The sequence below is a fragment of the Candidozyma haemuli genome, assembly GCF_002926055.2.
Source record: "Candidozyma haemuli strain B11899 chromosome Unknown C_2014730914, whole genome shotgun sequence".
Taxonomy (NCBI): domain Eukaryota; kingdom Fungi; phylum Ascomycota; class Pichiomycetes; order Serinales; family Metschnikowiaceae; genus Candidozyma; species Candidozyma haemuli.
In genome coordinates, this window is record NW_020289904.1 from 850,691 (window position 1) to 865,258 (window position 14,568).

At 45.5% G+C, this 14,568-nt stretch overlaps 8 protein-coding genes across 8 annotated transcripts; 2 read left to right on the forward strand and 6 right to left on the reverse strand. All coding sequences in view use genetic code 12, as the record gives it.

The window, feature by feature from the left end:
- Positions 1-171: 171 nt before the first annotated feature.
- CXQ85_002016 (uncharacterized protein) lies at positions 172-954 on the forward strand (the record flags this gene model as incomplete). The annotated part of the gene is made up of 1 exon (XM_025485707.1): positions 172-954. One exon carries the CDS (start codon positions 172-174, stop codon positions 952-954), a length of 783 nt encoding a protein of 260 aa, XP_025341172.1.
- Positions 955-1,041: 87 nt separating this feature from the next.
- Positions 1,042-1,922, reverse strand: YVH1 (tyrosine protein phosphatase; the record flags this gene model as incomplete). Its single annotated transcript, XM_025485708.1, has 2 exons — positions 1,042-1,069; positions 1,099-1,922. 2 exons carry the CDS (start codon positions 1,920-1,922, stop codon positions 1,042-1,044), a joined length of 852 nt encoding a protein of 283 aa, XP_025341173.1.
- Positions 1,923-2,061: 139 nt separating this feature from the next.
- On the reverse strand, positions 2,062-3,699 carry HXT5 (Hxt5p; the record flags this gene model as incomplete). Its single annotated transcript, XM_025485709.1, has 1 exon — positions 2,062-3,699. The coding sequence occupies one exon, from the start codon at positions 3,697-3,699 to the stop codon at positions 2,062-2,064; it is 1,638 nt and encodes a 545-aa protein (XP_025341174.1).
- Positions 3,700-4,730: 1,031 nt separating this feature from the next.
- Positions 4,731-5,489, reverse strand: CXQ85_002019 (uncharacterized protein; the record flags this gene model as incomplete). Its single annotated transcript, XM_025485710.1, has 1 exon — positions 4,731-5,489. One exon carries the CDS (start codon positions 5,487-5,489, stop codon positions 4,731-4,733), a length of 759 nt encoding a protein of 252 aa, XP_025341175.1.
- A 254-nt stretch (positions 5,490-5,743) lies between these two features.
- CXQ85_002020 (uncharacterized protein) lies at positions 5,744-6,088 on the reverse strand (the record flags this gene model as incomplete). The annotated part of the gene is made up of 1 exon (XM_025485711.1): positions 5,744-6,088. One exon carries the CDS (start codon positions 6,086-6,088, stop codon positions 5,744-5,746), a length of 345 nt encoding a protein of 114 aa, XP_025341176.1.
- Positions 6,089-6,556: 468 nt separating this feature from the next.
- NOT4 (CCR4-NOT core ubiquitin-protein ligase subunit) lies at positions 6,557-8,392 on the forward strand (the record flags this gene model as incomplete). Its single annotated transcript, XM_025485712.1, has 1 exon — positions 6,557-8,392. One exon carries the CDS (start codon positions 6,557-6,559, stop codon positions 8,390-8,392), a length of 1,836 nt encoding a protein of 611 aa, XP_025341177.1.
- Positions 8,393-8,504: 112 nt separating this feature from the next.
- CXQ85_002022 (uncharacterized protein) lies at positions 8,505-10,901 on the reverse strand (the record flags this gene model as incomplete). Its single annotated transcript, XM_025485713.1, has 1 exon — positions 8,505-10,901. One exon carries the CDS (start codon positions 10,899-10,901, stop codon positions 8,505-8,507), a length of 2,397 nt encoding a protein of 798 aa, XP_025341178.1.
- Positions 10,902-11,622: 721 nt separating this feature from the next.
- Positions 11,623-14,544, reverse strand: CXQ85_002023 (isoleucine--tRNA ligase; the record flags this gene model as incomplete). Its single annotated transcript, XM_025485714.1, has 1 exon — positions 11,623-14,544. The coding sequence occupies one exon, from the start codon at positions 14,542-14,544 to the stop codon at positions 11,623-11,625; it is 2,922 nt and encodes a 973-aa protein (XP_025341179.1).
- Between the last annotated feature and the right edge of the window lie 24 nt (positions 14,545-14,568).

Consider the following 14,568-nt stretch of genomic DNA (forward strand, 5'->3'; position numbering starts at 1 on the left):
TCTCTACTACATCACTCGCGAAGTCTTCCATACACCAGATCAAGTAACTACAACCATACCATCAACAATTACCACATTTCCATTGGAAAGCTTCCCAGTACTGCCAAATTCACCACCCTCGTTTACCACATATCCCAAAACCCTAAATATCCATAACTTTCCACCCCACCCATGTTTGGTCTGCCGACGTTCACCATCGATACATACAATGAATGGGAAGGTGTAAACCGTGCCAGGCCTGTTCATCTCGATACAGATAGTCGCCAGGGAAATCTAAGTCATTCAAGACGAAATGGAGGCCACCTGATACATTCCAGGAAGGATATTCCCCTGGCACCGCCGTTGGCTTCGTACTTGCCTAATGCTCCAGGACCCAGTGCTTTCCATGAGGAATACATGATGGGAGGGCAAGGAGGAAGGATATCGGGACAGAACGCTTCTTCTGTTCTTACTCCATCGATGGCTATGAAGTTGGATAAACTACGTCTGATACGTGCAACTGGGTACTATACGCTAGCGCCTATAGGTATCAATAAGACCATGGCTCAGTTGGACTACGAAGCTCAAGAAATGGAGGATGAAGATTGCAATGTGGCACAAGCCGAAAATCTGAATGCTAATGTGTCTACTTCTATTTATCAGGATGCACCTTCGGGTATGCCTGATGCTAGTGCTGAACAGGATCTAGATGCTGATATTGAGGATGCTGATGCCTCGGGCAGTTTCCAGGCATCGTCGGACCTTTCTGAAGATGAAGCTAATATTGTTGGTCAAAGCGACCTTCGCGATGCTGGGCCAGTGTCCCACGACTCTATGACTGATACTCAGGTTATCTCTGCTGGTTTGGGTAGATCTGGGCCAGTGACGATCCTGACAGAAGATACCAGTGAAACTTCAGCACCTCTTCCGAATTGTGAGGCGTCAGATGTGGATATGGTCATTGAGGATGATTAGGGGCTTTTTTTCTATACTGTCTTCATCTCATCAACTTTAGCTGTTTGCAAGTGCAAAGCAGGAACCATCCATTTGCCGCAGGAGCATCTAGAACCCTTCCAACTGTAACCACCAACTTTGTGGCTACATTTAGGGCAAGAGAACTTCCCCTCGATATCCTGTTTCTCCAATTCGGCACGCATCCAGTCCACTGGCTCATCTAGGAAGTAATGGGAACAAGTCTTGGATGCGTCTGCCACTGCAACAATTCTCCGAGAATTTGGAGCGGTCTTAATAAACTGTGATTGTCTGGATTCGGTGCCTGGCATCTCATGAGTCTCAATGTCGCCCTGGTTTGCAAGCACTTTTCTGCATCGCTTACACCTGAGATGGTACGAGCCGGGTGCTCTTTCTTTACTGTCATTGCTGCTGAATATCTCAGATGATGCAAGAGATTGTCCACTAGGATCGTCTTGTAAGCTCAGCTCAACAAGAAACTGTCTGTATGCGCTAGACAGCTTATCGACGCTGTATGCCATTTCTTGGAACAACTCAAGCTGCTTCATGAAGCCTTCGTTAGGCTGAGCAGACTCGGATCGCCTTTTAACGGCGTGTAATGCTTGTGGAATTTTTAACTTATACTTGTACATCAAGTATGCCATCACCACTGCTACTGATCTGGAGACGCCCTGAGCACAATGTACGAGAACGGCGCCATGGTGTTTCTTTTGGTCGCCTTCTTCCGTACTTTGGACTAAAGCCAGGTCAATAAACTCGTTCGTTGTGTTGAAATGCTCGAGCAAATTGGAGGTTTCCAAATCCTGGACCTCTATTTGGAGATGCTGGTACTTCTCTTTGAGAACCTGTGGAACGGAACCTTCCAACACGGAAACTACGTGAGTGATTCCGTACTCCTTCTGAAGATCCACAGATCCATCCACATCTTCTATGGACAGGAGAAAAATGTTTCCTAGTATTCGGTGGATCATGGTTTCCCTAATGAGAAGAGATGGATAAGGCATCGTTACCTAGCGAAGAGGTGCGCCGCACCCGTGCACCAACTACGAAATCAATGGTTGCAAAATTACATCTATTTTAATATTATCCTATTTATATTTCCCCCCTTCATTATGGTTTTCCGTTCTTGAGGTTAATCAAGTTTTGCTTGGCGAGCTCGAATGGAGTCATGTTGAACAAGTCGTCGATCTCCTCCAAAGTCTTGTCCTTAGTCTCGGCCATGAACAAGACCTGGTAGATCAAACCAAGGAATGCAATACCACCATAGAAACCAAGAGTCAAACCAGTGTATGTCATAGCTTCAGTCATTCTGGTGAAGTTATAAGTGACGGTGAAAGACCACAAGTAAAGGAAAGTGGAACAGATGGTCATACCCAAAGATCTGGTGTCCAAAGCGAAAGACTCAGATGGAACAACCCAGGTCAAGGTGGAGTAAGCACCGAAGAACAAGTTGTACATGATGATACCAGTCAAGTAAACACCCTCGGCAGCAGCTTGCTGAGTGTTGAAGTCGAAACGGTAACCAACACCAACGAGCACCAAACCAATGAAGAAACCAATGATATTGTAACCCCAGACTCTTCTTCCGAAACGGTCCATCCACAAAATGGCAGGAATAGTACCGATAAGCAAAGCACCACCACCAACAAGAGACATGAACACAGAGTTCTTTTCGTCGAAACCAATACCTTGCATCAAAGTAGACATGTAGTACATGATAGCGTTAATACCAGTCAATTGACCCAAAGTAACCATCATCACAGCGTAGATCAAGGCTCTTCTGTTTCTAGGAATAACAAACAAATCGTAACAAGTCTTGAATCTCGAAGTGTTGGCCTTTCTCTCGTGTTCCTGGCGGGCAGCCTGTCTCATTTCCAAGAACTCAAGCTTGTTCTTGTCGTCGCTGACATCTCTCAAACGGGTCCAGACTTCGTAAGCCATGCCAGTTCTGTTTTTGTGCACCAACCAACGAGGCGATTCAGGCAAGAAGAACAAACCAATGAACAAAAGAGTAGAAAACACCAAAGACGAACCAACCATGAATCTCCAGCCGCCATGGACAGAATAAAACATAGCAGCAATAGCATATCCTAGCACTTCACCCAAAGCAATATTAAACTGGTACATGGAAACAATGCTACCTCTGACATTGGCAGGAACAGACTCAGAAATGTAAATACCCACACAACCACCTTCAATACCGACACCGACACCCAAAATGAATCTACCGGCGTACATGAGGTGGTGGTCCTGAGCAGCAGCACATAAAGCGGCACCAATAGTGTACCAAACACAAGAAATGATCAACGAAAGCTTTCTTCCAAAGATCTCATTCAAAGGCGTCATGATAATGGAACCAGCCATCGCACCTAAAGGCATGAGGGATGAAATAAGCGATTGTTCGTGGTCGGTAAGGTTCAAGTCCTTACGCATACCGATAGTAGCACCGGAAATAATAGACTGGTCAACACCAGACAAGAGACCTGCAGCAGCAGCAAAAGCACCAAGAAGGTAAACCATATGGTTCTTGTTCTTAAAGTTGAGCTTCACTTCCCAGGACAATAATCTGTCAACCAAGGACTTTTTCTGGGTAGACTCCTTAGCCATAAGTTCCAACTCCTGGAACTCCTTGTCAAAGTCAAAGTTCTCGCCCAAGTCAGCAGCATCGAACTTCTTAATGGCATCATCTCTGACCTCGACTTCCTCGGAAGAAACTTCTTTGATTTCCTTGTCTTCAAAGACACTCATGATCGATACTTACAAACAAAAAAACAGCAAAAAAGAACTCCGTCAAGCAGCACAAGCTCCTTTTATAAGGCGCTTGCCGTTTCGGAAAAACCCCACACGTAATGCAACTTATGTTGGGGGACAACCGGGGCGAATCGTAAAACACGCAGTCTAAGGGCAAACACGATGCATCGTAGGCTATTTTTGCGGCATAGTGAATGGGTGGAGTCGTGGAGTGGAGATGTGGAGGCGGAAGAACTTTTAGCCCAAGGTGCATACCGCCATGAAAAATTTTGATGGGCCTTTTTTTCCGGTTGACGTAAGCCAGCACGAAGAAATGCCCCCACGAAGGGAATGTGAATCATCCGAGTGGGGTTTGTTTTGGCTTTCTTTTGGCCTATCAGTTGGTTCTCCACTTCCATGGAAACCAATCATCTTCATGCTTCCCACCTGTATGGCAAGGCTGCAAAATCTCATTCATGCTGCAACCTCTAACCATCGCAGACCCCCATGATAATCCGACCCAGCTGCGGCAGAAACTTACCTAAAAACACGATGAAAAATTTTCCTTCTGTCGAACCGAGGTAGTCCGAGAAGACCTATCACAATCGCGTTTGCCGTATAGTAAAAAAAAACTTGTAGGCGGTAGGGCGTACTTTGTGATTGCATGATTCTTCGTAACGCGAGGCGGCAGTCTCTCAAAAATACAGAACCCACGTAAACGTATACTTTAATCCGTAGTCGCAAATTAACCTCTTCGGCGTCTCCCCATGGGCAACTTGCTCCGCCTTGGAGCAAGGGTCCTGTTTATGCTGGCTGGGAGGGAGGGCTGAGAGTTTCAGTCCGGACAAATTCACAGCTGAGCCGCTGTCAAACAACTGCACAACATTTCACGTCTCATGTAGGCTCCAGAAAAATGAGGAATTTAAGGTGATGCAGAATTCTATTGGCTCTGAGTTCCGAAGTTTATTTCCACGAAGGGTTGTTAATGGGACCTTTTTTCTTTTACATCCCCTTTTATGCTAGGAATGCTAATTTTCATGAACTTCTTCTTACAGGGTAGCCTGTTTTTTGGGTTCGGAAGAATTCAACGAGGCTTGTTTGCCGAACTTGCGTGAGAATTCTTCCGCCAAATGCTGCTTCAAAGGCTTGAACTGATTCCCGAAATTCTTCCCGCAATATACACATTTGAGTGGGGTAGACTTAATAAGTGCCTCCAAATGCTGGTAATCTAGGTTCCTGGAAGGCCGTGCCTTCTTGTCTTTAGAAGGTTTGCTCATTATGAGTCCTTCTAGCAGGCCGTCACTGTGGGAGTCTGCATCGCTTGCTGGGCTGAGGTAGTTGTCTGGAGTAGAAGGTCTGAGGTCGTCAAACTCCTTGAAAAATGGTGTGGTAAACGAATTGTAGTGTTTTTTATGCTTCATTCTATCCAGATGAAAGTCTTGTGTAATTACATGGACATGTAAATTGGCCATAGACGGTATGGAATGAACACCAGCTTTAATGAATGTGTTTCTGAACGTTTCCTGTGCAGCAGCGTTTTCTTCAATGTACCCTTGCTTAGTCAAGTCTTCTACGATCATATCTTTTGCCTTTTCAACGTACTCGTCCATTTCATGGTAAACGGCTGAATCTGCTAGTCCATCTACTGGATGCTTATAAGTCAACGGTTTGGCTCGAGGAAGCACCAAGTAATGCCTCAATGCTTTGGGGAAGAGATCTCTGATGATCACGACTCTTTCATCATGAAAAATTACTCCTTCCTGCTCGGGATTGGCAAGGTACGTCTGTAAACCGTACCTGAAGCTCATGACGATAAGTGAGACTGGGGAAGAAGATGGTGATATAGATGAAATGGAAGCACGTGATGACCGGTCCACCTTGGGATCCACAGTTCAATAAGTCTTCTTAGCGTCTTCTTCTATCGCTGTTTATTAATTTCTTGTGGTTCTACTGGGCTGTTCTACAAGCTTGTGGTTGGTGACGCTCGGTGTTGCAGACTATACATGCTCAGACTGTCCAAACAAAAACTGGAATAACTAAAGATATGACCAGGTTAAACTATTTACACTTTCCGCTTTCTAACTGGAGCCGCTTTCTCTGAAGAAACTCCCAGACCTTCTGCCTTGGTGGACTCGGTCTCACCTTCCTTCTTCTCTTCACCTTCTTGAAGAAGCTCCTCGTTGGTTTTAAGCTTAGCTTGTTCCAACTCCTTGACGAACCAAAGAACAGATCCGTATAATAACAATGCAATGACCAGTAAGTTGATGTAATGGATAGATCCAGTGACATAGATCAACCAGAAAAGTGATATGAAAAGCAAGATGAATGTCGCATGGAGAGCTTTCATAAGCGCAGGTGTCGTGCCTGGAGTGAACACAGACTGCCAGAGCTCTACAATAAATGCCATTGGATGATTTGTGGGTAGCTTGTCTAAGTCTCGGAGTTGGTGGCCAAACTAATGGAAATGGGTGCAAGAGTATCACCAACTACACCCGTACACCATGCAACCTCAGCTCCCCAGGCCCCTCCGCCAAAACCACCAAATGGCTTAAGAGAGAATAATTAAGGGAATAGATTGATAAATCACGTTTCATAAAACAAGCTTAGCGGTTTTGTTTCCTAAGGGAAGGTGTAAGTGGGGAGTTATTCGCCATTAGGAAGTTTGTCACGTGACTCGGTATGTGTCTCACACAAAAGATATCTTGAACCAGCTAAAGTGTATCATTAAACAGCGTTGATCTATCCCAAACACCATGGTGGCCGTTGAAGACTCGTTCATCTCCGATGAGGAGGTAGAGTACTGGTATGTTATTCTTGATTTATTCTTTTATTCCTTTTCATGTTACTAACGATTAGCCCATTATGCGTGGAAGAAATGGACATTTCAGATAAAAACTTCAGACCGTGCCCCTGTGGCTATCAAATCTGCCAATTCTGTTATAACAATATTCGTCAAAACCCTGAGCTTAACGGAAGATGTCCCGGTTGTCGTAGACTATATGATGACGAAAGCGTCGAGTATAAGACATTGACAGCTGAGGAATATAAGATGCAACAGCTCAAGAGAGAGAAGCGTGAGCGTGAAAAGAAGCAGAAGGAGAAGGAGAAGAAGGAGCTGGAAATAGCGTCCAAAAAGCACTTGGCTGGGCTTCGTGTGGTTCAAAAGAACCTTGTTTACGTTACTGGCTTGAGTCCTCCATGTGCCCCAGAAGATTTGCATTCAGTTTTACGCTCTGACAAGTACTTTGGTCAGTATGGCAAGATTACGAAAATTGTCATCAACAAAAAGACTCCGGGCGGCGGCAGTAACGTCCCTGTCACCTCCGGTAATCAGAGCATCGTCGTTTACGTCACATTTGCTAAGAAAGAAGATGCCTCAAGATGCATAGCTGAGCTTGATGGCTCCTTGTGTGATGGTAGAGTCCTTAGAGCAGCTCATGGTACTACCAAGTACTGTCTGTCCTACCTCAGAGGCCATCCATGTGCCAATCCTAATTGTATGTTTTTGCATGAACCAGGTGAGGAAGCTGATCTGTACACTAGAAAGGATTTGCTGACCCAACAGGGTATCAAGATGGGCATGAGCGGATCTCGTGGTGGCCAGCACCATCTGGTTGATGAAGATACTCAACTGGAATCTGAGGACCACCAACAGGCTCTGCAGTCTTCCAGTAATCATCCCGCAGCATTCCAATCCACCACTCCTAATATTGCCCATGCAGTTGCCTCCTCTACAGGCGTCGTTCCATCCACTGGTCTTCCTTCAGCAGGTGCTACTCTTCCTGCCACAGCACATTGGGCGAAAGCTCTGGAATCCGCGCAGGCATCACCTCTGGTCAATAATAACGCTCCAATGACCAATACAGCAGCATTTCCATCATTGGGCGAGATTTTCAAGGAGCAAAAGCAAAAGAAAGATGTTAAGCAGAAATCCAAGGGTAAGTCCAACAAGGACGGTCAGTTGTTGCCAGATGATGTCGACATTGACGATAATTCGGCTGTTCTGTTTGCTGAAGATACAGCTGAGAGATTGAAGCATCTTGCAGCAACCAGACAGCAGTTGAAGGTTCATTTCGATGACTTGACTCTGAAGGAAGATCTTTTGCCTTTGTTCCACTATAACGAGTCTTACGGAAACAACTCATGTACTCCAGAAGAGGAGAAGGTCTTTTCTCGTCTTATTATTGAGCAATTCCTTTTGAGACCCATCAAGAAGTATCACTTGGCTTATCAGAACCATCCAATTAGTCAACAACAACAGTTTTTGCATCAACAAGCACAATTGCAGCAGCAGGCGCAAGCTGCTCAGTTGGCTCAAACACCTAATTTAAACTCATCTCGTTTGCAGCAATTGGATCAACACCTCCAGCAGCAGCAACCCCAGGGACAGAACACCCAACCACAGTTGCAAGCACAACCACTGGGACAGCCACAGATGTCCGACCCTGCTTTACAGCAACAGCAGCAATTGCTCTTGTTGCAACAACTCCAGCAGCAGGCGGTACAACAAGGAAAGCAACAGCAAACACCCTCGCAGCTTTCCGCTCAGCTCAACCAGTTGAGAATGAGTGAAAGGAGCAAGACAGCTACTCCTCCACCACCGGGCTTATTTGGCAAGGCTACACCAGACAATGCTCAGCAACCACCTGCCCCTGCAAACCAGTCTTCCAGCTCTCAGTTGTTGACTCAATTGATGAGTGGAAAGAAATAGATAATTTAGGTAAATGAGATTGAAGATTACTCTCTAGGAGAAAATAAAGCGAAACTACAACATAATGATTATGTTGGGTCGTAGATTATTGTAATGCATTGACGTAAACTTATTACTTTTTCATGATTTGATCATTGATCAAGCGACAGGCCGTGCTATCGAACACATCCTTCTCCATCATTTTGATAAGCCTTGCTTCAAGGAAATCCTCAGATACCAGGATATGATGGAGTCTTAAAAAGCGAAGCATGATTAATTTGATGAGATTAGCTCTTGCGACACGTTCTGTCGGATTCTGAGTTTCTTTAGAAATCAGACTAATATGGTCCACCGTTACGGCAATCGTTCTGTTCTTCTCGAAATCCCAGAAGGCTGTGAATGGGAGATCCTTGAAACGATTCTCATAATGCCAATTAGGACGAGTTCCACTAGAGACTTTTTCAATGAGGTTATCGAAATGACTGGATTGTTGTCCGGCCTTTGGGACTACCTTCTTGACTCCCTGAGGAAGAGCCTCTGTTTCCTTCGAAGGAGATGGTGAATTAGCATTCTGTGTAGCAGAACTGGTTTGCACGGAAGCATTGGCTTGACCAGGGGACTGAGGTGTATCTTTGGCAGCTTCTTTGGGTTTCAGAGGTGTAGAATCCACCTTCTGTGGAACGCTTGAAGTGGAACCAGCAGCTGGGGACAGTTGAGGAGCTCTTTGATAAGTATGAGGCTGGCCTTTGTTTGGCAGTTGGTTGGTAGCCGCTGAAGCTGGAGCCGACGCCGGAGTTCTTGGGTCACTTCTATTCTGGGAGTTGGGACCGTTATTACCATTCAAATACTTCTCTTGGAACTGCCGTCTTACGATTATTCTTTGTTGTTCGTTGATGGCGCTCATGACTTCCTTTTCTCCCAGCTTGGTGATTATTTCTTCAAGCAGGGTATCGTAACCAGCCTGTCTGAGAAGGCGCTGGACGAGAAGTATACGCCCTGGACTTTTCAAATCGGTCTCTGCTTGTGCTTTCACAAGCTCTCCAATTGCTTGTGGTGTCCATGTGAACAGATTTGGCCTATAGCTAGCTGGTTGAGTGGCAGGAGAAGGTTGTTCTTTGGCGGGTGCAGCATTTGCACTAGAAAAGAACGACTGTGTTGTGCTTTTCTTTTGTGACGTCCTGAAACGGTAAACACGATGAAATGCATTCCATTCTGATTCGTAATTAGATGGAGGCTCGCCTTGATTGCCGTAGGTTTGTCTGTGAAGGATGAAGAGCTCGTAGCGTCCCTTCACATCATCGTCAGAAAGTGTAAGGTTAGTCCTTCTTGAAAACATTCTCTTCAACTCTGCCCATGGCTCGGTGACATATTTATGTCTGTTGTCGTAGATATTCGAGGCCACAGCACGGAACGCCTGGATGTAGTATTTGTAGTCGTTCATGGTTTCTGGAAGAATACCGTAATGCAGTTGTAGAGAGTGAGCTGCCTCGAGAGTGATATCGACACCAAAAGTTTCCTTGAAGCCTTGCTTGATAGCTTCAGAAACACGATGCGGGCTCATTATGGCACATTTAAAAATGCATTGCACATGCTCCGGGGTCCAATCGTTCAAATGAGTAAAGAATGGTTGCTTCTGGCGCTTCTGAGGCGTGTCGCTTGATTGCAGAGACCTCTTTTGACCAATCAATGGTGAAGGCTTAGAAGGAGTGAAATTAGAACGTTGAAAATTGGCACCTGGTGAGCTGTGTGGTTGTTGTGAAGTCTTAAGTGCTTTTGGTCCCGTTGGTGTTTGAGATGCAGAGAGTCCCTTTGGTCCCTTGGGCGGCAGAAACGCTGGCGATGTAGGAAAAGCACCTTTAGGACCTTTTGGAATTGCCTTTGTTGGTGTTTGAGCAGTCGGAAGGGGTTTTTCTTGTGTTGGTGCTGGAAGATCTTGTGTAGTAGCAGGAGCCTTCGGAGTTGCTTGTTGATGTTGAGTAGCAGGCTGTTTTGGTGGGGAGACCTTCTGAGCCTCCTGGGGTTTCTCGACTACCGCTTTCTGAGGCTCCGACTCTGTTGGCGTCTTCAGAAGCAGAGGCAGCTGCCGCAGAGATGCACTATCGACCGTGATGGAGTTTATATCAAGCGAGACAATCAAACCCTGGAAACTCTCCATATCGGCGTTCAGCTGCACCATACTAAAAGCAACCTTTCCACCCTCTTTAGCATTTTCACGCAATTGACGTCTGACAACCTTCAATTGAGGAGCATTAGTCAAGATCTCGGTCACAGGAATCTTCTCCTCCATCCTCAGCACGATATTAGCCAAATCGTCCAAAAGGTTCCTATAATCCAGGTCCCACGTACTTCGTGAAATGTCATAATACGACTTCAACGCATGGTACAGGTAGCATAGCTGGTCAAACTCATACAAGTCCTGTAGGCCCGAGCTTGAGGCATCAGGTTGAGACTTGATAACAAGCTTATATTGCAGCTCAAGATCCCGCTTCAGGTCCAAAAAATTACGTATTTTCCGCTGCAACACACTCATTCTCCCTTATTTATTCAATTCCAGTTCCTCAGGTTGGGTGCAAATTCGGAGTCCACAGCAAAACGATGGGAGACGTTCTGGCGCGGAGGGAAGGTGGGTTCTCTGTAGATGGGCCAAGGACAAAAAACCAACTCAGAAGGTACACGTGTTTAGGGCACCAGGGGGCGGGAAACGGACGGAAAAACAAGTACAAGGGAAATTCGGCCCCACTTTTCGAGCGAGTTTTCAATCTTACGCCGAAATTCGAAGCGTGGCTCGTACAATCAGTGAACCTTTTTGTATGTGTGACTGGAGCGGGAGAAAGTTTTTACTTTTTTGGTGTTGGTTTTTTTTCTCTGGTGCGAGGTTGGAAAGTGCAGGACGGCGCCAGCACTCAGCTCCAGCAAGAGCTTCAGTATTGGAACGGAAAGGGATTGGAAAGTGATGAAAAATAGCCAAAACGACCAATTTGTGCTCTGTATTTGTCTCTTCTATTTACATGCTATTTCTGGACAATTTAGGCAAAGTTAGTCCATGGTTGGCGGTGGTGTGAACTACTGAGGTAAGCTGGTGTACGGGTTTTCTCCGCACACATTTCCCTGTCGGGCACGTTGTTTTGACTTTGCGATGTTAGCAAAACCGCTTTTTGCGAAACCTCCATCGTGAAAGAATGGCTGCGAAAACGGCGCGGCGCCAGGCCCAGGCAAGATGAAAAAGTCGCCCTATTTCGGGTTCGCCAGATTTATCCAACAACGTCTGAACACTTTTGGCAAAGTGTTTCTTCGGATTCGGCAATGTACTTCCAGCAACGAGGGCATTTGCTGGAGGATGAACGTTGTACTTGGACATGGACAGTGCCGTTGCAGAAATCACCAATTGTGAGTTTTCTGGTAGGTCCTTCAGTTGACGTTGTAGGGGCACCCACGGTGGCTCTGGAAATAAGGAAGTAGTCGTCTAGAAGTTTCAGGTGTTTGTTTAAAAGTAACGCTGCCTGTTCTCCCTGGGGCTGTAAGAAGATCTCCACCTCTAGTTTATTCTTGTAATGGCCGTCCTTTCTTAATTGCTCCAATTCTTTGTACAAGGCGTCTCTGATTTTCCACAATTCGGAGATTTCATTTTCGATTTCAGCATTACGAGCAGCTTCGGGAACTTCAAAGAAACTCCAGGGCACCATGAAAGGTGATGTTTCGGAAATGTCCATCTGCTTGGAGTACAACTGCCATGCCTCCTGGGCAATCAACGGTTGGATCGGACTCCAAAGACCAATGTACAGCTTCAAAATCTGCTCCAAAACTGTCTGAATACTTCTCCTTCTGTGGGAGTTCTGGTGATCGGTGTAAAGACAATCCTTGGAGATATCAAAGTAGTATGCACTGAGTTCACTGATATGCGAGTTGAGCTCTCTCACAACTCCAGCAAAGTTGTGAGTGTTGTAGTGGCCAAGAACCTTCTCTTGGACATGATGCAAACGAGAAAGTACCCACTTATCTATGCTGTTTAAGTTGGCAAGTTCAATGCGGTCTGACGCTGTGAAGTCGTGAAGGTTTCCAAGCAAAAACTTGAATGTAACTCTACTTTTCTTCACACTTTCCAAAAGCCTTTGGAACACTTCAACACTAACATTAACGTCTGAAGTGTATGTCGATGAAGCAACCCAAAGACGAAGACCATCAACACCCAATGCTGGAACAAGTGGCTTTCCACCACCATCTATAACTTGCTGTGGGGAGATGACATTACCCAAAGATTTCGACATCTTCTTGTTCTTCTTGTCTAGAAGAAACCCGTGGGTGATAATCTTCTTGTACGGAGCCACGGGCTTGAAACTCTTACCGTCGCTCGTCGACGCAATGACCTTATTAAGCAAAGACAGTTGGAACCATCCTCTATGCTGATCACTGCCTTCCAAGTAAATATCAGCCAAGGGTTTGTCAGACACACAAGATGCCTCCAAATCAGAAGAAAGCGTAGACCAAGAGGTACCCGAATCGAACCACACATCCATGGTATCTCTGCCCTTGAAGTACTGAGCACCATCAAGATTAGATGGTAACCAGCGAGAAATATCTGACTCTTCCTCAAACCACGCATCTGTTCCGAATTCAGTTATTTTGTTCACTGTATGGCGAAGAACGTTGACATCTTCAATAGGTTCCTTGGTGTCTTTGTGGTAAACGATTGGTAATGGGGCACCCCAAGCTCTTTGTCTGGAAATGCACCATTCGTTTCTATTTTGAATGAATGCCTTGAGTCTGTTCACGCCCAGAGCAGGTACAAAGTCGACATTATCCAACAGGTTTGATGCGGCTTCCTTGATCTTCTCAACATTGACGAACCATTGAGGGGTTGCCCTTTGAACAACAGGAGTTTTCGATCTCCAATCGTATGGATAAGAATGCTTATACAGCTTGTTGACATTGTAGATCATTTCATGAGTAATGAGACGTTCAATAACTTTGAAGATCGAGCTTTTGCCGTTGGCATATTTACCAGCAAGATCTTGGTACCCTTGAGGGATGTTCAGGGCAATATAGAGACCCTTTTCATCAACAGCAGAAGCAATTTTGAGAGCATGTTTCTTACCAATGAGGTAATCCTCCATACCATGAGCTGGAGCTGTGTGAACTAAACCAGTACCGGCACCAGAAGAAACATGATCACCATGAACAATAGGATACAGCTCGTCGTTCTGGTTTGAAGGAGTTGTATATCTTAAACCTTCCAAATCAGAACCACGTACAGAGACCAGTTCGTCAAGTTCGTAGTTCTCGTTAAGTGCCAACACTGACGAAGCCAAGTCCTTAGCAACAACAATTCCCTCGCCTGACTCCTTATGCTTGATCAAGGTATATTCAATATCCTTGTGAACGCAGATAGCTTTATTGGCAGGAAGCGTCCATGGAGTCGAAGTCCAAATCAAAAGACTCACCTTATCGTAGCCGGCAAAAAGGTCTGACTTCACCATAGGGTATTTCACATAAACTGCAACAGACTTATGTTCTGGGTTATACTCCAATTCGGCCTCAGCTAACGCTGTCTGGGTCTCGCAGCCCCACCAAACTGGTTTAAGTTGTCTAGATAAAAGGCCATTTTCGAACAAGCGAAGGAAGATCTTAAGCTGCGACGTCTCGTATTCGTGTGTCATGGTTACATAAGGATCATCAAAGTTGGCCATGATTGCAAAGTCCTGGAACTGGTCTCTCTGCTTGTCTATCATGCTGTCTGCTAAATCTCTGCAAAGTTTTCTGATTTCCACGGGAGTGAGATCGGTCAATCCACTGACAGCCTTCATTTCAATCGGTAGACCATGGCAGTCCCATCCAGGTTTGTAGTTGATCTTCTTGCCTCGATGGATCAATTCAAATCTGTTGATTATGTCCTTGAGAATCTTGTTGAGAGCATGGCCCAAATGCAAATCACCATTAGCGTATGGAGGTCCATCGTGTAGAGTAAACTCTGAGGGAGTATCTGACCTTTCAGCTTGTCTAATGTAGAGCTGCTTCCCACAATGTTTTAAAAGTTCATCTCTATCTTGTCCCTTGGGAATTCTAGGCAGAAAGTCGGTCTTGGGTAGTAAGAGGGACTTTGAATATGAGCTGAAATGGCTACTAGTACTACTAAAAGTCCTTTGGGACCGTAGCATAGTCAGCCTTTGTCGAAGCATGGGGTTCTTTGACTTGGTAGTATG